Raw genomic sequence first — 23,034 nt, 5'->3', positions numbered from 1 at the left:
AATTGGATTCCGTGGGTATCAGGAGCGCGCATACCCGTGGTAATTCAAAATTGGGCACAACATTTTTTACCATAGGATATGACCCTATGGGGCCAACATAGCTTTGTCTAATATCATGGATGTATGAATAGAATCATCTAAAAGCGATTTAGACGTGTACTGAATAAAGAACAAAGCGAAAAAGGCCGATATATCAGGAATGCCTAGTCCACCATCTCTGTGAAGGAGGCATAGTTTAGCCATGGCAATTATTATATAATGTTTTATTCATAACCACCTTATATCAGCTATGTGTATAATGATCGAATTCAGTGCTGCCTTGACTTGTTCTGTGCATCTATGGGATTATTTGCCTCTTTGCAAGGAAAAAGACCTCTAAACTTACATTTAAACTTAGATGGCCCTTGTATACCTTTATTACCGTTTTACATTTTATTTTCTTAAAGCTTGTGTTTCCTCTCTGTTTATCTATCTTGCTGTTACAGCCAAATCTCCATTAGATCCTATTAACTGCCTGAAATGTAGCAATAACACCCTGGACTTTGGCTAGCTTTTTACCCATTTCCCAGTAACAAATATTTAAAAGAGAAGTAGTTGACCTTGAACACCATATGTCACCTGTACATAAACTCCTAATTCTTGCAAACTTTAGAAGGTACAATTTTTATGTTAGTAATAAAACAAAAAAATAATAATTTGGAATTCTTAATAGGTCTGTTTGACAGTATTTTAGAGCATTTGAGATCTAAAGGCACACATCCACTTAAAGACATGAAAACGACTGAATGACAAACGACTGCACGATTACAATGTCATAATCAGTCTGTGATGTGCCTACACTGAACGAGCAGTCGTTCAGTGTAGGCACATCAATCATTTCCTAACATAATGAACCTTCTAACCATAATTTGCCCTTCTGCTCCACGGAAGGTTTCTGTCCTCCCTGAGCTCGCCTTAGGAAACCTGCGTTAGGGTTTACATAATGTGAATGTTGCCAGCCCATGTTAGGCTGTATTTATGGTAGAGTTAAGGCACACATCCACTAGATGATTAAATTGAACGCTAACGATATAATAACAAGTAATTAGAGTTTGTTATCCATGAGTTTAGCAGTGATTAATGGCCATGTGACCACATATATCACCAGTCATTTGACAAGAGAACTTCAGTCAACAAAAGCTTGGGATCTATAACATTTTTGTCATTTTCAGTTTGAGGCTCTTTACAGCCTAAATGTAATTTTGGAGTGGGAGGAGTGTTCTGGATTTCTGCCACAGTCCAAAACATACTGGTAGTATAATTGGGTCGTAGCATAATAGTGTGTGTGTGTGGTATGGATTTAGACTGAAAGCTTCAGTTCTGTATTCTCTGGAAAGTATTGTATTGTATTGTATTTATTGTTGTCATCAGCAAAACAAGTTTGACAGACGAAATTACATTGCACTTTTTTAAAACAGTGAATAGCAATCCATGGTAAAGGTTATCACAAACAATTTCACAAAAATAATAAAATTAAAATTAACTAAAGAGATACAATCATAGCATTCAACATGCGCACAGCAGATGAAAGAAAACTAACCCTCAAGCGACTCGTACGTGCCCGAAGTACTCTAAACCGCTTTAAAGATGGGAGCTTATCAAAAAATTCATGAAATGGATGGCTTGGATCCGATATGATACCTTTGGTTCTCTTTAGAACCCTAAGCCCATAAACATCATGAATAGTTGGCAACTGCACGCCAATGATTTTGCTGGCGGTCCTAACAACCCGTTCCAGTGCACTTCTTTCACTCGCTGTGCAGTTGCCATACCAGATAATGATACCAAACGTCAGAATGCTCTCAATTGAGCATCTGTAAAAGTTTAGCATAGTTACTTTGCTAACTCCCGAGGCCCTCAAACGTCTTAGGAAAAACAAACGCTGTTGCGCCTTTTTAATTAGGGACAGTGTATTTAAAGACCATGTCAAATCTGCCGCAACCTGGATACCCAGAAATTTAAAAGACTCAACTATATCAACATCCTGGTTGTTAATAGACACTGGCAATTTCTGCTCTAAACATCTCCTACGAAAATCAATTACCAGTTCTTTTGTCTTGTCACCATTTAGGAGCAAGTGATTATCACCACTCCAAGAAACCAAATTTTTGATCTCTTTCCTATAATGGGACTCATCATTCCTGCTAATTAACCCAACGACTGCAATATCATCAGCAAATTTGATGATTTTCACAGAATCAGAAGTCGACACGCAGTCGTGGGTAAATAGCGAGTATAATAGGGGGCTGAGAACACAACCCTGGGGAACACCAGTCTTAATCAACACTTCCCCCGACACAGCACCTCCAATTCTAACTACTTGTGGTCTATCAGTTAAAAAGTTTAAAACCCAGTTACAAATAGACCCACTTAACCCCAAGTCAAACAACTTAGATGTTAGTGAGATGGGAATAACCGTATTAAAAGCAGAACTAAAATCAACAAAGAGTATCCGAACATAAGAATCCCTCACTTCCAAATGAGCTAAAATAGAGTGAAGTGCTGTAAGTACCGCATCATCAGTGCAACGATTTTTCCTATATGCAAACTGAAAAGGATCAAAATCTACTGGGAAAAAAGATTGAATATGTCCTAATACCAGCCTTTCAAAGCATTTCATTATCAATGAAGTTAGTGCAATTGGGCGATAATCATTAAGGCATTTTACTACCCCCTTTTTTGGAACTGGAACAATATTTGCCTTCTTAAAACATCTCGGCACTACACAATTAAAAAGGGACAAATTAAATAAGACCGTTAATATCCAACTTAACTGGTCTGCACACCCCTTGAGGACTTTACCGCTAATCCCATCCGGGCCGGCTGATTTACACAAATCAACCCGACGTAGACATTTAATCACATCATACTCCTCCAACATAAGAGGAGACTCCCCCACCCGGGGAATTTGGGGCGTAACAGAAAAACTATTCTCTTGATCAAACCTAGAGTAGAACAGGTTCAAATCTTCAGCTAATAGATTATTGTCATTGCTAATCACCTCCTTTTTTATTTTACAACCAGTAATATCCTGGATCATCTGCCACAGGCTTCTCGGATTCCTGTTATCATGACTTCTAGCTTCAATCTTTGCGGAGTAACTAATTTTAGCCCTCCTAATACCTTTCTGCAATTCACACCTGGAAGATTTCAACATTTCTAAATCACCAGATTTAAACGCTCTATCACGAGCCTTGAGTAGAGATCGAACTTCCCCGTTCAACCAAGGCTTCACGTTGGGAAATATTTTAATACTCTTTGTTACTGTAACACTATCCGTACAGCAACCGATGTAACCTAATATCAATGATGCTAGAGAGTCAATATCTATATCGCCATTTACCCTACTCTCATCAATAAACAAATCCCAGTTTGTGAATTCCAACATATCCTGTAATCTAGTCAGTGCGTCCTCCGGCCATATAGTTACCAGACGTCTGACCGGTCGCACTCTCCTAACTAATGACCTGTAAACAGGTATGAGAAACAGGGACATATGATCGGATCTGCCAATATGGGGGCAAACAACAGTTTCATAAGCTGACTTGAGGTTTGTATACACCTGGTCCAAGGTACGCATGCCCCTAGTTGGAGCCGATACATTTTTATATAACTTAGGCAATACTTTCCTCAGGTCAGCTTGATTGAAATCACCTGCTATAATGAAAACTGCCTCAACATACACAGATTGTAATTTCGCAATTTCCTCGTAAAGAATTCCCAGGGCAATTGTCACATTAGCCTGAGGGGGAATATAAACGGCAATGATAATTGCCACCGAAACTTCTCTGGGCAAATAAAAGGGTCTACATTTGACAGACAGATATTCAATATCCACTGAGCAATGATTACCAATACAGATAGCATCAATACACCAGGTACGCAGGACATACAAACACAGCCCCCCACCCCTACTTTTCCCTGATGAAGAAGTTCTGTCTGCTCTGAACAGAATCCTGTTTCCAAAAGAGACCGCAGTATCCAGAACTAAGTCATTTAGCCAAGTCTCGGTAAAAATTAATACAGAGCAGGACTCCAGATGCTTCATGTATGAAAGAACTGCATGTAATTCGTCCAGTTTACTAGTCAGGGACTGAACATTTGCTAGAAATAAGCTAGGCAAAGGGGGTTTGATAAAACATAAATTGAGCCTGGCTCTAGTACCAGCTCGTTTACCCCTTTTTTGCCTCCTCTCCCTCCTCCGATGCCTCTTCCAACCCTGCCTGCGTCTCCAGGGATAACCGAGTCTCCAGAAATGCCCCTCTCCAGAGCGCTGCCCACCCCCATAATCTCTACTTCCATTGCCGTGCACATGGCTCTTCTCACAACTCCAGTCTCCAGACCAGCCACCACTCACCACCCCAGCTGCGACAGACCCATCCAGGGCCGCCACGCTTGCAGGCACAGTAACTCCAGGGGCAGCAGACACACAAGCTCCAGAAGCGGCAGCAATCCCAGCCACCCCCGCTCCACCCACAATGCCTGTGGCTGAGGGGTTACCCGGGGCTGTACCTCCCTCAGAGACCTGCACAGCCTCTGCGCCGGACCCAACAGCTCCTGCAAGCGGCTCCACTCCACCAGCTCCGGAACCTGCCACTCCACTCCAAACTCCAGTCAGGCGGAGACCAAGGAGCACCTCGCGGGGGTATGTGATCCCACACCAGCCGCCGTCACCACACAGGACTCCGACAAGCAGGAACAGGAACAACCACACCACATCCGGAGCGCGCAACACACGGACACCCGGACCATAGGAATCGCCATCACCGGCACCAACGGTAAGTGCAGCCGCAGCGTATACACGCGCCGCCATTTCCAGGCACAGCAGGGATCTGGCAAGAGTCCACGAAAGACCTGTTCTCCCAATTCCCAGCCTAGTATGGTAATGCTATACAAAAAAATATTACAAAGCACAGATAATTGTGGTGGATTGTATACCAAACAAACCTGCTGGTGACTGGTATGCAAATTAGTTATTTCTTCATAGAGGCCTTCCGGTTGGGTAGAGTCTCATTTTATTAACAATTATACCAGAAATCGTATCTGTTCTCTTATCTCCATCTTAACTACTGCCATCTATTTCCCCCTCTCCTCTATCTGCTTCAATCTCTCGCTGCTCCACTTCTACCACATCTGCTTCCAGAATCCAATTCCAATGACCCTCAACCTCACCACTACTTCATAATGTCATATCTCATCTGGAAATACCCGCTCTCTCAGATCTGGCATGCGTCCCTGCTCCATCCCTGGTAACCACTTCTCACTCCCGCTGCACAGACTTCTTCCTATGTCATGTTCCACTGGATCATTCTATTACAGCCTTCAAATGTTTAAATGCTAGAACGAGTACTGAAACAGTGCTGGGATATCAACAGTATATAGAGATGAGCGGTCCGGTTACCAAGGAATCCGAACCGCTTCGAACACTGAGTAACAGAGTCCACCCGAGCACACTGCGGTTTGCTGCGCTGTGCTTTGCTGTATTGGCTCAGGCTGTGCTGTGTCGACAAGTGGCTGTACTCTAAAGTGACTGTATGTAGGGGGCACACTGCACGCTTCTGTGTACTGTGCTATACTCTGCTGTATAGGCTGTTCTGAGACTACAGACTAACAAGTGGATGTTCTGTATATAAGTGACTGTGTATAGGGGGCACGCTGCTTTATGCTGCGCTGTACTCTGCTGTAAATTGTACTGTTTGGTGCGCTTTACCCTAGTGCACTTTCTTCACAAGCCTCTATAAGCCCTGTGATCCACGGAGTTTAACCCAAGCTGCAAGTTCAAAAACAGAAAAATAAAATATACTGTAGTTCTATTGTTTGTACTGTTTGGTGTGCTTTATCCTAGTGCGCTTTCTTCACGTGCCTCTATAAGCCCTGTGATCCACGCAGTTTGGCAAATCCAAATCAAGCAAAATGGTCTGGCGCACATCCCTAATATAAATACAGTAGTATTTAAGAGTGAATTTCAAGACCTGCAATCAGGCCTTGGCCTGCCATTGTGAAGGCTGCATTCTAAAGGCGCCTATCCACTAGGCGACCTGAAAGACTGAACGTCCAGCGTTCAGACCTTCATGTCGCCGAGGTGTGGTGCCCGCACTGAACGGCGTTCAGTAAAGGAGCCCGACCTCCTATCTCTGAACATGCCGAACCTCACGAGCGTCATCAGGGTGACGGGCATGTTCAGTAGATAGTCAGGGAAGCCAATCAGTGCTGCCAGTCCATGAACTCCAATTGGTTTGTGAGCGGCGCCATATTACAATGACAGCAGTACTGACCGTTCCCCAGCGTGTGGCAGCCCCATCCCACGCCACCCCAAGCTCACCCACCGCACGGCCCTGGCAGGTGAGAGAAGGGAGATGGGGCCTTACTGTGGCATAATGTACTGAATAAGTGGCATTACTGTGGCAGAATGCATTGTAAGGGGCATTACTGTGTTGCATAATGTGTTCTAAGGGGCAATACTGTGGTATAATGTGTTATAAGGGACATTACTGTGTTACATAAGTAACCTAACCCTCCCTTAGGGGTGCCTAACCCTAACCTCCCCCCATAGTGCCTAACCTTCCCGCAGGGGTGCCTAAACCTAACCCCCCCCCTCACTGCACCCTTAAACCTAACCCTCCCGGGGGGGTGCCTAACCCTAACCTTCCCCCCGGTGGCGCCTAACCCTAACACCCCGTTCCCCTAACCTAATCCTCAGGGGGGGGGGGTGCCTAACCCTAAGTCCCCCCCGGTTGCCCTAAACCAAATTCTCTTCCCCCCCCCCCCAGCACGGCTAAGAGGACGGACGCCTCGGACTTGCCTCGTTCGGGCCGGCGGCGTCCTGGATTCCGGCATCAGGATTATGATAGGCATCCGTATCTCGACGACTATCATGAATCCCTAGCCGGCATTCTGCCATCGGGATTGTGACCGGATTGCGGCCGCCGGTCACATAACTACATACCTTTTATAATAAAGCATGAGTTACTGTAGATCAGCTGCAGCCAAAGGTGCATCAGGCCTTTGGGAGCCTGGGGCTGTCTGCTATTTAGGCTTAGAAAATCAAATTATGCCTTTGTTTTCTTTGACTGTAACCAAATTTTGGCTCTATTTATATGAACTGCAATCAGTTGATATGTATAAAGGGAATTGGTATGTAATGTCGGCTGTCTGGATGCCTCCTGTCAAAATACCGACAGCGGTATCCCGATGGTTGGTATCCCGACAGGTGTCGGCTAAGTATACTTTCCCTTCTCACCCTAACCCTAACCCTCCCCGTTAGTGCCTAAACCCAAGTTTCCCCCCTTCGTGTCTAACTCTAAGCCCCCCCTTAGTGCCTAAACCTAAAAAACAGTGGTGCCTTACCATAACCCTCCCCCCTAGGGGAGCAGTTCTAAAAAAAAAAATGAAACTGACAGAATATGATGACAACATGTTATGACATCCATTATAGAAAACGCCAAATATGTTGTCAAGTATAGCGCTCTGAAACATGATTTTCATTTGAGCCATAAGCTGGTGTCAAATATAGGCTGGAAGCTGTACCTGACACTTTGAAAAAGTGACAAAAAAATTGCACCAGTCATAAAAATAGGTGCCACAATCTTGTGACAAACAAACATATACAACTCCGCCATATATATTTAAAATACTGTCTCCTGGGTTCTAGAACCACATTCCGAATGTGATAACTCTTCTTACAGTCCATACTGTCCTGAACTGTAACTGTAAATTGGTCATCAGGACATGCAAAAGCATTATTATCATTCCGTAATAGGCTCTGGTAAGTGTAAGGAATCCATTGAACAAGGTATCTAATGATAGTGTTAACGCTGGGGAGACATGCATCATTGTCTAATCTCCAGACCATAGTTCAGAGGAGCAGCCAGGCGGACCGGCGGCAGCAGACACAGGAGCGGGGCTTAAAGTAAGTATTGTTTTGGGGGTTTTTTTTTTGTTGTGTAAGCGGCTTCATATTGGGGGCATTTACTCGGGGGCTTTACTTTTGGGGGCACTTACTCGGGGACATTACTAATGGGGGCATTTACTCGGGGGCACTGCTACTGGGGGCATTTACTCGGGCACTACTACAGGGGGTACCACTACTGGGGGCGCTGCATAAGGGGCACTACCATGACTGGGGGTGCTGCATAAGGGGCACTACCATGACTGGGGGTGCTGCATAAGGGGCACTACCATGACTGGGGGCACTGCATAAGGGATTCTACCACTACTGGGGGCACTGCATAAGGGATTCTACCACTACTGGGGGCACTGCATAAGGAGTTCTACCACTACTGGGGGCACTGCATAAGGGGGCACTAGCACTACTGGGGGCGCTGCATAAGGGGCACTAGCACTACTGGGGGCACTGCATAAGGGGCAATAGCACTGCATAAGGTGCACTAGCACTACTGGGGGCACTGCATAAGGGGCACTAGCACTACTGGGGGCACTGCATAAGGGGCAATAGCACTACTGGGGGCACTGCATAAGGCCCACTAGCACTACTGGGGGCTTTATGTGTATTAGGGGTACTACTACTACTGGGGGCATTATGTGTATTAGGGGTACTACTACTATGTGTATTAGGGGTACTACTACTACTGGGGGCATTATGTGTATTAGGGGTATTACTATGTGTCATAATATGAATAAGGGACACTACTGTTGTGTAATGTGAAACGGGTGAATCAAGATTATGCTACTGTGTGACGTAATTTGAATTGGGAATACTATTGTGTGACCTTTTTTCCGGTATGCGCTGTCCCTTTTAGAAAAAACAAAACAAAAAAAAAAACACTTCTCTAGGACCACAACTAGGGGTGTGCACCGGCCACTTTTCGTGTTTTGGATCTGGATCTTTCTTCCTGTTTTGGATCTGGATTAGTTCTGCCAAAACCACCCTTCCGTGTTTTGGGTTCTGGGTTTTGTGTTTTGGATCTGTATTTTTTTGAACAAAAGCATAAAAAGAGCTAAAATCACAGAATTTGTGGGTTTTTCTGCTCCTATGCTATTATTATCCTCAATAACCTTAATTTCCACTCATTTCCAGTCTATTCTGAACACCTCACAATAGTGTTTTTATGTCCAAAAGGTTGCACAGAGGTAGCTGGATGACTATGCTAAGCAACACGAGTGGGCGGCACAAACACGTGGCCCATCTAGGAGTGACACTGCAGTGGCAGACAGGATGGCAGTTTGAAAAACTAGGCCCCAAACAGTACATAATGCAAAGAAAAAAAAGAGGTGCAAGATGGAATTGTCCTTGGGCCCTCCCACCCACCCTTATGTTGTATAAACAGGACATGCACACTTTAACAAAATAATCATTTCAGCGCCAGGGTCTGCCACACGACTGTGGCTTAAATGATTGGTTCGTTTGGGCCCCCACAAAACAAGCTGGCAATTAATCTGTCCCTGCACAAACTGGCTCTACGGAGACAAGATGTCGTTCTCATCCTCCTCATCCACCGATTCTTCACCCTCTTCAGTGTTGTGTACATCCTCATCCTCACAGAGTATTCATTCGTCCCCGCTGGAATCCACCACCACAGGTCCCTCTGTAAGTTCTGGAGGCTGGTCTCCCTGGAAGAGTTGATGATTCATTTTTATGAACATTATCTTCTCCACATTTTGTGGAAGCAACCTCCTACGCCAGTGATTTTCAACCTTTTTCAACTTGAGGCACACAGCTCAAGATTTTAAAATTGCCAAGGCACACCATCCGGCAATGCGATGTGCGAGACAGATGAAGAAACACACATACATTGGCCACCGCAGGAATAAAACACACATACATTGGCCTCCGCAGGAATAATACACACATACACTGGCTTCCGCAGGAATAAAACACACATACATAGGCCTCCGCAGGAATAATACACACTACAATGGCCTCTGCAGGAATAAAACACACATACATTGGAGTCCGCAGGAATAAAACACACTACAATGGCCTCTGCAGGAATAAAACACACTACAATGGCCTCTGCAGGAATAAAACACACATACATTGGCCTCCGCAGGAATAATACACACATACACTGGCTTCCGCAGGAATAAAACACACATACATTGGAGTCCGCAGGAATAAAACACACTACAATGGCCTCTGCAGGAATAAAACACACTACAATGGCCTCCACAGGAATTAAACACACACACAATGGCCTCCGCAGGAATAAAACACACATACATTGGCCTCCGCAGGAATAAAACACATACACTGGCCTCCGCAGGAATAAAACACACATACATGGGCATCGACAAGAATAAAACGCACTACAATGGCCCCCACAGGAATAAAACACATACATTGGCCTCCGCAGGAATAAACACACATACATTGGTCCGAGAATAATAACACACATATACATTGGCCCCCACAGAAAAAACAAATACAATGGCTTGCCACACAGAATAAGTATAAACCACAATGCTCCCCACACACAAAAAAACAACAACACTGGCTGACCCCTACAGAAGAAAAACCCACATTGCTCCCACATTAAGAATAAATACAGATTTATTGGCACCTACCTGTGCCTCATCGGCTGTCAGTGCAGCAGAGTGCGGGCCGGCGGGTGGAGCGGACCAGTAAGCACACTAGAGGACAGGCGGAGAGGACAGGCAGAGCGGGTGGGGAGGAGGGCTGGGGGGATCAGGCGGGATGACTGGCTTGCTGAGTGGGCAGGCGTGACCTGTGATGTGACGCCGCCGCGCCTACAGAGCTTCCCAGAAGAGCTCAGCGGCAGCGCTGCCCAGGCCGCAATGACTGCACTGCAGTAATCTGATCGGCGGCTCTAACAGCAGGCTCCGGCGGTGCGGCACACTAAACAACCGCCCATGGCACACCAGTGTGTCGCGGCACAGCGGTTGAAAACTGCTGTCCTACGCCTTTCGCTGACAAGGTTCCCGGCTGCACTAAACACTATTTCTGAGTACACACTGGAGGGGGGGTAACTCAGATAAAATAAAACCAGTTTGTACAGGGGCCTCCAAATTGCCTCTTTTTCCTGCCAGTACAGGTACGGACTGTCTGACATGCCTACGTGGATGCTGTCACCGATGTAATCCTTTAACAGACAGACGCACGCTTGTCGATGCTGCTTTGAGGATGCAGGTGCTGCTACAGCCCACACAATTCACAAAGACAGAAAAAAAAAGAAGAATTTCTTATTGCTTGTGGAGCGCACTTTGAGTATTACACCACCCTTAGACAGACAGACGCACGCTTGTCGCTGCTGCTTTGAGGATGCAGGTGCGGCTACTGCACATACATTTCACACACAAACACAGAAAAAAAGATTATTTTATTTTGGTTGGAGCGCACTTTGGGGGTTACAGCACCCTTTAACGGACAAGCCAGCCGGCCCTTTACTTATCACACAGGTGCACACTTGGCGCTGCTCCTTTGTTGATGCACGTGCAGCCACAGTGCACACAATTCACAAACACAGAAAATAATTTTTTATTTTGTTTGGAGTGCACTTTGGGGGTTACGGCATCCTTTAACGGTCAAGCCAGCCGGGCCTTTACGTATGACACAGGCGCACGCTTGGCGCTACTTTGTAAATTGTGTGCGCAGTAGCCACACGTGCATCAACAAACACAGAAAAAATATTTAGTTTTTTTTTGCACTTGGGGGGAGCACCCCTGATGGACAGAGCACTCCCTTGACAACACTACAGCACCCCTTTAGGACTGGGACACTGCACAGGACTTTGGAGTGGACAACTGACTGCACAACACAGTCCAGCCAGCCCCTATGGACTTTGGAGGAGTGGACACAGCCCCTATGGACAACAACAGCAGCACAGCACAACACTACTCTGCACTACACTACACAGCCCAACCAGCCCTAACTCCCACCCTCCCTCTTCACTGTCCACAGCCGAGTGAGAAAATGGCGCCGACGTGGGTACCTTATATAGAATCCAAAACCCGCGAGACCCGGAAGGCGGGATGATGACGTTTTGCCTCGATTTCAGATCCGAGTCAGGCGGCAAAAGTCGAGCCTGACTCGGATCTGCCTCACCCCTAGTTACAACTAATAATTATATTTTCTTTTCACTTTCCATTTAAGAGTAATTTTCTAGTACGACGCTTCACTTTCACAAAGTGGGGGCTGCCATTTTGTGACCTGAACTAAAATCCATGAAAATGTAGCTCGTAAATCCATTAGGAATCAGTGTGATAATATGAATAAGATTACACGAATTAGTGGCACAGTTTATAGTCTACTTACTGGTTCAGTAGTCTACAAATCTATGACTCCATTTTGTGTAAGTGACAAGCCTGGAGAGTATGCAAACAGCTTTGTTTAGTCCTAGATAGATGTAGATGTCAAGGCACACTCTGTTAGGTGCATCAATGTTTTTGTGTTATCTTTTTCTCACTTGCCAATTTTAGTGCCCAAATGTGGTTTATTACATACCTATATTTCTACATCAGGGTCCATAGGGTATCCACAGGATACCCTGGGGTATAGGTGATGACGTCAGGCATCGGGCACCATAGAGTTAAGTTTTCAGCCTCCCAGGATGCACAAGGGTCCCCCTCCTATACCCCGCCCCCGAGCCAAGGCATCTCAGTTTCGTTGGTGCCCGGCTCGGAGTTGGAGCACCTGTTTAGAGTGGGGCTAAGGATAGCCCCTGAAGTTTTCTTCGCGGCAGCTGTGGCTGCCCATCTGGAAGTACAGCATGGACAGTCACTACTGACGTCCATGCTGTCTTCCCTACACCCCTGCTGGTACCAGAACGCCGGTACTGATCCGGGGATGCTGGTAAGCATCTGGGGTCACAGCTAGCGGGCTTGGAAGCTTTGCCTTTTAATGGAGAAGTCCTATTTGGTCCGGATCTGGCCAAAATTGTGGCCACGCTGGCGGCAGCCAAATCTGCATGTCTCCCGTCTGCTGCGGTCCCTTCCAGTTCAGGTACGTCGTCCTTTCGGCCTTACAGGGCCCAGGGTAGGCCGGAAGCACAGTCTTTTCCCCGACAGGCTGGCCCAAAAAAATCGGCCAAGCCCCGGAAACAGGCCTGGAGTACCAGACGTCCGGCCCCTAAGTCAGATGACAAGCCTGCGGGATCCCGAAGTGGGAGGCCGCCTGCTGCAATTCGCCCAGTGTTGGTCGATAACCACGACAGACATTTGGGTTCACGAGGTGATTTCTCACGGGTATGCCCTCTCCTTTCGGCACAGGCCTCCATCCCGATTCTTCACCACGGGCCTTCCATTAGACCGGAACAAAGCCGTGTAACTGCGGAAGGTTTTGCACACTATGCTCCAGGCTGGAGTTATAGTGCCTGTTCCATTCTCCCAGAGTGGCCAGGGTTTCTATTCCAATATATTTTTGGTGCAGAAACCCAATGGGTTGTACCGTCCGATTCTCAACCTCAAGGCCCTCAACAAGTCCTTGCGGGTGCCGCATTTTCGGATGGAGACCCTATGGTCCATCATTCTGGCGCTGGAACCTGGGGATTACATGGTGTCATTGGACATACAGGACGCTTACCTGCATGTCCCTATTCTTTTACTCCATCAACAGTTCCTCAGGTTTGCAATCCGTAACGATCACTTCCAGTTTCGGGTGTTACCTTTTGGCCGCGACAGCACCACGAGTGTTCACCAAGGTCAGGGCGGCTTATCTGCGGCTGCAGGGAGTCCGCTTGTTGCCGTACCTAGACGATCTTCTGTTGGTAGCAGGATCTCCAAAGCTCCTTCTACGCCACTCGGACCTGACGATTGCAGTTCTGCAACGTCACGGCTGGTTAATAAACTGGCAAAAGTCCACCCTGATCCCGTCTCAGAGGATTCTGCACCCCGGAGCCTTATTGGACTCCAGTTAGCAGAGGATCTTTGTGATGGGGGAAAATATCTCTGCCTTACAGTTGAAGGTGCGCAGTTGTCTGCAGAGTCGCCGAGTGTCTCTGCACTCGGCGATGAGGTTACTGGGCTCCATGGTGTCAGTATTCGACATGATGGAATATGCCCAGTTTCACTCCAGGCCTCTGCAGCAATTGATCCTGTCCAAATGGAATGGACTGCCTCAGAGTCTAAAGTCCCAGACTATGGTGCTCACTCCGGAGGTTCGCCTGTCCCTAGCCTGGTGGTTGCAGACGACCCATCTCAACCAGGGTCGTCCGTTTTGGGTGGCGAACTGGGTCCTGTTAACAACGGACGCCAGTCTTCAGGGCTGGGAAGCGGTCACGGGTCCACACTTGTTCCAGGGCAGGTGGACTCAGGCAGAACAGGAGCTTCCAATAAACATCTTGGAACTCCGCGCGGTTTTGAAGGCTCTCCAGCAGGCACATCGGGTTCTCCAAGGTCACCCCGTGCAGTTCCAGTCGGACAACGCCACCACCGTGGCCTACATAAATCGGCAAGGAGGAACCTGAAGTCGAGCGGCACTCGTAGAGGTGTCCCGCATCCTGATCTGGGCAGAGCACAATCTCCCGGCCATATCAGCAGTATTCATCCCGGGAGGCGGACTTTCTCAGTCGTCAGGACGTTCATCCGGGGGAGTGGTCTCTGCACCAGGACGTCTTTCAACTTCTGGTGGACAGGTGGGGTCTTCCAGAGATAGACCTCATGGCGTCACGGCACAACAACAAGTTGCCGGTGTACGGGTCTCGAACAAGAGACGAAAAGGCGTCTCTGGTGGATGCTCTGTCCGCCCAGTGGACGTTCCGGTTTGCTTATCTCTTTCCTCCGTTTTCACTTCTTCCACGGGTAATCCGGAAATTCAAACAGGAAGGATGGACCTGTTGATAGCTCCCGCGTGGCCCAGGCGGCACTGGTTCTCAGACCTTCAGAGTCTGTCCGTGGGCATTCCTCTGCGGTTGCCGCTACGACCGGACCTTCTGTCACAGGGTCCTTGTCTTCACCCGGACCTGACTCTGCTGTCTTTGACGGCGTGGCTGTTGAGACGGCCATGTTAAGGTCCAGGGGGTTTTCCAGCTCTGTAGTGCAAACTATGCTAAGAGCTCGGAAGCCATCTTCTGCAAGGATATACCATCGTGTGGCGCATACGTTCTTCCAGAGGTGTTGACCGAGAGGTTACGCCCTTCGGGAGTTCCGTCTGTCTAGAGTGTTAGCTTTCCTACAGGCGGGACTAGACCATGGGCTTCGCCTTGCTTCTCTGAAGGTACAGGTGTCTGCCCTGTCAGTCTGGTTCCATCGTAGGATTGCTGCAATCCCTGATGTGCACACCTTTATGCAAGATGTTCTTCGAATTCAGCCACCTTTTGTTCCACCGGTGGCGCCTTAGGATTTAGCTGTAGTCCTGAGGGTTCTCCAGGAACCGCCGTTTGAACCACTGGGCTCAGTGGACCTTAAATGGATGACAGCTAAAACAATATTCCTTCTGGTCATTGCTTCGGCCAGCCGTGTTTCTGACTTAGGGGCTCTCTCCTGTAGACCCCCTTTTTCTGATTTTTCATAGGAACAAGGCGGTGCTGCGCACTCGTCCTGGATTCCTTCCCAAAGTTGTTTCAAGTTTCCACATCAACGAGGACATCGTTGTGCCGGCTTGTAACTCACCTGATCTTTCAGTGGGTGAGGCCACTTTGGATGTTGTGCGGGCCTTAAGGATTTATGTTGACCGCACTTCTTCGTTTAGGAAGTCGGACGCTTTGTTTGTCCTCTATGGCTTCCGTAAAAAGGGTTGGCCTGCTTCAAAGCAAACTTTGGCAGGTTGGATTCGTATGGCCATTTCAGAAGCTTATCTTCATGAAGGCCTTTCGGTTCCATCCTCTGTGAGGGCTCATTCCAGTAGGTCTGTGGGTACTTCGTGGGCAGCTCGACGTGGTGCCTCTGCAGTCCAGATCTGCAAGGCTACCACATGGTCCTCTGTCCTTACCTTTGTGAGGTATTATGTATTTGACACCTTTGCCTCTCAGGATGCTTCCTTCGGGCGGCGGATTCTCCTTTCAGCACAGGAGCGTCCCCACCCTTGAAGGATACTGCTTTGGGACATCCCTATGGACCCTGATGTAGAAAATATGAGATATGGTAAGAACTTACCTTTGTTATCTCTATTTCTATGAAGTCCATAGGGTTCCACAGGACTCCCGCCCTGCTGCACCTGTGCTGCAGATGGGCTTTACTCTGGTCGTCTTTTTTTTCCGTCTCCCTCTGGTGAGAATGTGATTCTTGTGTGCGTCCAGATCTTTTTTCTCTCTCTTCCTTCTCCTCCTCCGGCCTATGGCTTGGTATGTAACTGAGATGCCTTGGCTCGGGGGTGGGATATAGGAGGGGGACACTAGTGCATCTTGGGAGGCTGAAAACTTAACTCTATGGTGCCCGATGCCTGACGTCATCACCTATACCCCAAGGTATCCTGTGGAACCCTATGGACTTCGTAGAAATAGAGATAATAAAGGTAAGTTCTTACCATATCTCATATTTTAACAAGGTCCATTTTAATCACTGTATTGCAAGGCATGATATTATACCTAATGTGCTGTGATCACTGATCTAAGCTTATCCCTGTTTTCTGGGTCTGTTTTGTATTTCAGGTGTAAGACATGTGGAGAGTATATATATAAGGGGAAAAAATTCAATGCCAGGAAAGAAACTGTGCAAAATGAGCAGTACTTGGGGCTCCCTATCTTCCGTTTCTATATAAAGTGTACACGCTGCTTAGCTGAAATCACCTTTAAGGTACTGTATGAAAAAAAACTTTGTGAGAACATGCAGAATTATTTGTCACTTCTTTAACTTAGATTTGAATTATTTTAAAGTTCTATACTAGACTGCATTGTAAATTAATTGACATGCTATTGGTAGTAATATTAACAGGTGAATATTAAAGAGGTTGTACACAGTGTTTGGTTCGAATAGTTTTAAAGGTGCACTTGTCGTGAGCTGCTCAGATTAAACCATCAACTGCTCTGAGTGCTCTGCCCCTCTCCAAACCTCTCACAGCTGAGGAGTTGATGTTTTAAGCACTGAAAAGAGTGAAGAACTTGTCCATTGCAACCAACCAGCATGTACCTATCATTTTATAGTACTTGATAAATGCTTCCTTGCTATGGACAACTTCTTCACTCTTTTCACTGATTGATACATCAACCCCTGAGTGCTGTCACAACCAGCAACTGACATTTGGGGTCATATTCAATTGGGAGCGAGGTTTTAACCATAAAAAAAATCATGCAGGCCTTGCAACCAATTTTGGATCAATTTTGTGTGTGTGTGCTCCCCATACCCACGTTATCCAATTTTTTAAAATGCACGCATGGTTTTCAGCATTGAAAAAAACAAAAAAAATCTGTTCTGGCTGTTACGGTTTCAGCTATGCCCGGCTGCTGCTTCTTGCTTCCTGGACTGGCTGCTACTGTTTGCTGTACCGGAGAAGCTGACCAGAGTGAGGTAAGTGACTGCACAGCACAGTGTGGTCACACTCACTGGTTGGGGCTACACAAACATGACAGGTGGGTCACACACTCATGACAGGGGATCACACACACATACTGACAGGCATGACAGTGCTCTCACATACTCATCCAGTCTGCAGACATGGATTGTAGGAAGAATTGGTTGTGCTCTGGGGCTGCGATAAAAAAAATTTTGCCCCGCTCAAAAAACTAAAAACCCCATACCTAAATGCATAGCAAAAATCCTGCACATGCGCGAAATACCCCACAGTTGCCAGATTTTTGCTTTTTTCGCACCTAATTGAATATATACCCCTTAATACCATCTACTTTTACAACTGGTCTAACCTGGAACATTTTACAGCCATGATTCTACTAAAATACGCAGAACAATTCTTCACCTCTCTGTAAAAATCACATTGCTCCAAGTGTGAATATCAACATCTTTATAAAATTTGTTACTTACACCTTCCCAAACTTGTTGGATTGTTAAAAATGCTGACATCTGTATATATTTTGTGCTAACTAGATAAGTTTATAATTTATTGAGTGACATTTGAAAAGTTCTGTCTAGTGAAACACGCATCAATATTTTCTCACATATATTGTGACCTCCCCAGTAACCTATGCCAGACTAGTCCCACACTGTCGTGGTAATACCAAGCAGTTCATATGACCGAGATCCGGTTGGATCATGTGATAACCAAGTATCATTACATCAGTGATGGAATAGAGCCTGGGACCATATATATATATAGATCTCCTGCTGTGGTAGTGCACGGGTGGTGGGACAGATAATCTTCCACACCATTGAGATTTAGATAAGCAGCCCTATCTACCTTTTAAGGTTTTAAATATATAATTTAATCCCTTTGCCGAATATTGAAAGCATTATTGCAAAACTCTCAATGGTGATGTTAAAAAGGTAGTGGGAAACGAAAACCAATGCACAAACCAAGAAAAATTTGTGAACTGGTGCAGCCACCTGATACAAAAGAGGGGTGCATACTCCACCCAGAAAATGGAATTATAAAAAAAATTATCTAACAGCGCACTCAAACTCAAATTTGCTACAAAGTCTCAAGAATTTAAGTATTTATTTGGGTAAGCCTGGTAGTAAATTATACACCTAAAATATAGGAATTAATTGAACAATCTTAAAGCAATAATAGAATTGGTGTATTTGGATATTTTACATTACCACTGCAATTAAGATTCCAAAGATCCAGATGCTACTCTAATACAGTGAGCTGTACTGCTCATAACAAAATCTCCTGCGGAATTGTCAGGACTGGGGACTCTGGCCCTGATTCAGAGCCGGACGCTCTGACAGAGCACTCGCTCTGAATCAGGGCCGTCCTTCTCTTTTTTTTATAGCGGCCTCCTGGCCGCTCGCTTAGCTATGGGTGACCACCCACAGCTATAGCTAGCAGCCAAAAAGATGGTTGCGATGGTCAAGACCATCGCGACCATCAGGCTTGTGACGAGACCCTTGTGGTAGGGTCTCATTGCCGCAAGCCCTGGAGTGCTTTCGGCTCTATCAGAGCCGAAGTCACTCCCACTGACATCACTTGTGATCTCAGTGGGGCCGGCCCCAGATGGTAGGCATTCCCATGGGAAGGCCTCCGTCTGGGCAGCCACGCCCCTGGCACGCCCACCAAAGGGGATCACCTCCGTCTGGGCAGCCACGCCCACGGCACGCCCACCTTACCGGGAGAGACCTAGATACCTGCTCGCTGATAGCTTGGGAGGTTTGGAGTAGAGAAGGACGTATGTAACACTTCCTCAAAAGTGTAAATGGTAATAGATGTGAAGCAGCAGGACAGTACAGGAAGGAAAGGCACACCGGGATAAGACATTGGGACTTGAACCAGAGTGGAGCATAAACTGGGCCTGCACTGTAGCACAAACTGTATAATTATTACCAGTTACTCAAAATCTAATAAATACTAGTGTTCACTCTAGGATATTTTTTAGGGCTGGGTGCTGATCACCGAGGAGGGCACATCTGCGGCCTGTAGGTCAGAAAAGGGGTGTGGTCTTGCAGGAAGGGACTTGGTCTCATGGCACTCTGGGGGTTTGCTTGTAAGACACACAGTAGGACCCCCAGTTCATAGGAAGACCCACAATAAGGCCCAAAATTTGTAGTATAACACACTGTAGGATCCCCAAATCCTAGAATTCCATACAGTAGGCCCAACAATTCATTGTTAAAAAGTTTTCAAGCATCATGTACCCAGCAGAGTTGATTGTACAGGGTTTGACACTCTGGGAATGCCCAATGCTGTCTGGCACACAAGGATGTGGGATTACCCTGTGCTGTGTGGCACTCAGGGATGCGGGGCTGTCCAGCGGTTAGTGTGCAGACAGGGATATGGGAATGCCTGGTGGTGTGTGTGGCATATAGGAATGTGAGGATGCCCCGTGTGGAGGTGCAGGGAGAAGTTAGATGCCACACTATATGTAACATGGGACATTGGTGGTGGGCTTCAGCTCACCCTTGGTGAACTAGATTCTCTCCCAGCCTGGGGCACGTACATCCCCAGAAAACTATTAGGGCTAGAACTCGGCCTCCAGTTACACTCTGCCCGAAATGCGGCTCCTGCTTCACCGAGGTTAGTCCAAGGCCTGGCCGCATTCCAGCAACCTCACTCTGGTTCCAGAGTTGAGTGCCGGAGAGGTCACAGCTGGTGGCAGCGGCTCTTACACAGACACTATAGAGGCAGCAGAAGAGAATCCCCCAGCCTGACCATGATGGACTAGACAGCTCTGACCCACAGCAGCTCAACGCCAATCACTAGCCAGGATGGGCGCTTCAGCCAATCACACAGAGGTGAGCAAGATTGTGCTTTTAGCTGTAAACTACGCACAACAAGGGCAGGACCAGCACTCTGTTTGCTAGCACTCTGTTTGCTCGGCAATTGGTACCGCTTACATACACCCAGGCTCCTAACGCCATCACCTGGAACCAATACTGCTACGTATGCATGGACAAGTTGCGGCCATGTCGGCTGATACTTGCTGATCTGGAGAAGTTGCGGCCACGCCATTTGATTCATGTCGGCTGATACTCGCTGATCTGGACCAGGCTCTGCATGGTAGCTACCAGAGGGCTTGAGCAGGATTCAGATGTCATTTGTAAAGGCAAGATGTTTTATAGCTCAAATAGTATTCAAAAAGTCCCCTTGGGGGTATCACAGCATACTGATGTTACAGGAGTTCATTCCTTTTTGATATTCAACAAGATACACACAAACCAGGCTTGCAGGCCTTGTATTATAAGTCGTGCCCTTTATATTAAGGCTGAATCGAAGAAAACTGCATTCTCCCATAGAACACTCCAGAGGGGGGGGCATGGTGTTTAAGGGGCTACACCTCAAAAGCTTTTGGAGTTACTGAGCTGAAATTTGGCATGGACGGGTAGAACTGTCGCTCGATGCATGCCAAATTTCAGGGCAAAAAAATACAAAATGAGGATTTGGGAGTAATCAAAAGTTCCAACTGTCAGTTTTTTTTCTGACACACTCAGTTAGTACCACTATTGTAATGTTCTCTATGGCAGATTTTTGGGAAGGCATAAGTCAGGGTACAGGGTGAATTTAGACTTGGGGTTTGTTTTATTAGGTAGCTATTGTTCCAGGGTAGGTGCTTTTGGGGTTCAGGTAATTGAGAGAGTTAGATTTTAAACTATTACCTCACAATTGCGCCGTTATACAGATAGGAAGCTTCAGCTTGTTGCGCAGCCTCAGTAGTTGCCTCCAGCAGAGGGGTGTACTCAAAGTGGCTTCACTTGGGTGCACCAAGATGCCTGTCCTTTGTGAGTGGTAGCGGTGGTGGGACCCAGGGAAAGTATTGGGCGTTAGTTGCGGCGGTGCGGACTGCAGGACCGGAGGAGGTAACGGGCGTTAGCATTGACAGTGCGGGCATTATCGGCGGTGTGGGCGGCGGTGGTGCGGGCTACAGGACCCGGGGGAGGTAGTGGGCATTAGCGGTAGACAGATGCAGGCTCGGAACAGGAAGATCCGTGATGCCTGCATCTGTGTATAAATAAAACACAGAAGCATGGCAGGATCAGTGAGAGGAGAAAAAATGCGTCCCCAACCCCCCCCCTTCCCAAAAGAACACCCAGTCCCAGACTGGTTGTGCTAAATGGGATGTGGGTCACAATCCCGACAGCAGAATGCCGGCTAGGGATTTATAATAGGCGTCAAAATACTGACTCCTATCATAATCCCGACGCCGGAATCCAGGACGACGCGTGCCCGAACAAGGTGAGTCTGGGACGCCCGTCCTGTTAGCCGCGGGGGGGAGGGTTAGGTTTAGGGCAGTTAGCGGGGGTTAGCGTTTTGGGGGGCTTGTTAGGGTTTAGCACCCTTAGGGGGGGGGGTTAGGGTTAGGCACCCCCCAGGAGGGTTAGGGTTAGGCACCCCCGGGGGGGATTTTAGGCACTAGGGGGGGAGGTTAGGGTTATGCACCACTAACGGAGGGCTGGGGGGGTGGGTGGACAGGGGAGGTTAGCATACCTACCTGCCTCTGTCGGGATTTTCATCCTTTAGGGAAGCCGCTGTCGGGATTATCCGCCGGCATTTCAATCCCATTCCGCGCTAAATACAGGGGACAAATGACGTAGGGGTCCCCCGTATGAAGCCTGGGGCTATCCCCAGCGGTGGGTGCCGGGTTCATTGTGTAGCACATGTGGTGCATTTGTTTATAATAAAAATATTGTCTCTTGCTGTGGAACTGCAGGACCAAGCAAGCCTCCCCCGCATACTGGTACTTGGAGAACCACAAGTACCAGCATGCGTGGAATTACGGGCCCGTTGATACTTGTAGTTCCACAGCACCAGAAATATTAAGAGAAACACAAGGCATTATTGCTGATACAGATCCCAAATGCTGTATTTTGCTACGCAATATTCTAGTAATAAGGATTCTCTCTGTTGTTGTGTACCCTTTTGGTGACCCACTGCTTTCCCTAGCCCCACAGGTCACCCCATTGTCCTCCCATTTATGTTGTCAACCATTCCTCTGGCCTGATCCTGCCAATGCCCTCCCTCGCCTTATTATAACCATTTCTATGGGTACTTGGGCAATTTATACTGTAGATATCTGTTGCTCTGTTAATGTTATTTCTATGGTATTTTGCCGTATTTATTTAGTAATTTTTGTATGAGTACCACGTTGTCCTCCCATTTCTGGTCATTTTCCTGACCTGGTCAAACCAATGCCTCTCCTCGCCTTATTTTAATTATAAATATGGATACTAGAGTAATTTATAGTTCTGACGTCTGTTGCTCTGTTTATTTTGACGTTATTACTGTGATAGGCTAAACTTCATATTTTACTGTGTTTTATTTTGCAACTCTTGTATAAGTAATACTATTTTCCCCACTGTTTTATTTGCTGATATTGAGCCTCAATACATCCGTTACCTTCCACCCTAGCCTCATTGACCACCCTACTTTTTTATGGTTTCTGATTGTGGTCACCCCCCTTCCCCCTTTAATTGTCTGACATAGACACTGACCCCTCCCCACCCTTTCTATGGCAATTGTATTGCTGTCCTTCCTTCCTCAATTTACATACATGTCCCTTCTCCTTTAAAGTAACTTCTTATAACCCTTTTCTTGTA

The 23,034-nt window shown here is 46.9% G+C and overlaps 1 protein-coding gene across 1 annotated transcript in view; it reads left to right on the top strand.

The window, feature by feature from the left end:
• Positions 1-23,034, top strand: part of YJU2 (YJU2 splicing factor homolog) — a 313,756-nt gene that overhangs the window by 168,260 nt on the left and 122,462 nt on the right. The window contains exon 3 of the mRNA XM_088444090.1: positions 16,542-16,686. Coding sequence (XP_088300216.1) covers positions 16,542-16,686 — 145 coding nt within the window. The remainder of the gene's footprint in view (positions 1-16,541; positions 16,687-23,034) is intronic.

Source organism: Taudactylus pleione, unplaced genomic scaffold (assembly GCF_031769625.1).
Source record: "Taudactylus pleione unplaced genomic scaffold, aTauple2 ptg000347l, whole genome shotgun sequence".
Classification (NCBI taxonomy): Eukaryota; Metazoa; Chordata; class Amphibia; order Anura; family Myobatrachidae; genus Taudactylus; species Taudactylus pleione.
This window is presented reverse-complemented; position numbering and strand designations above follow the sequence as displayed.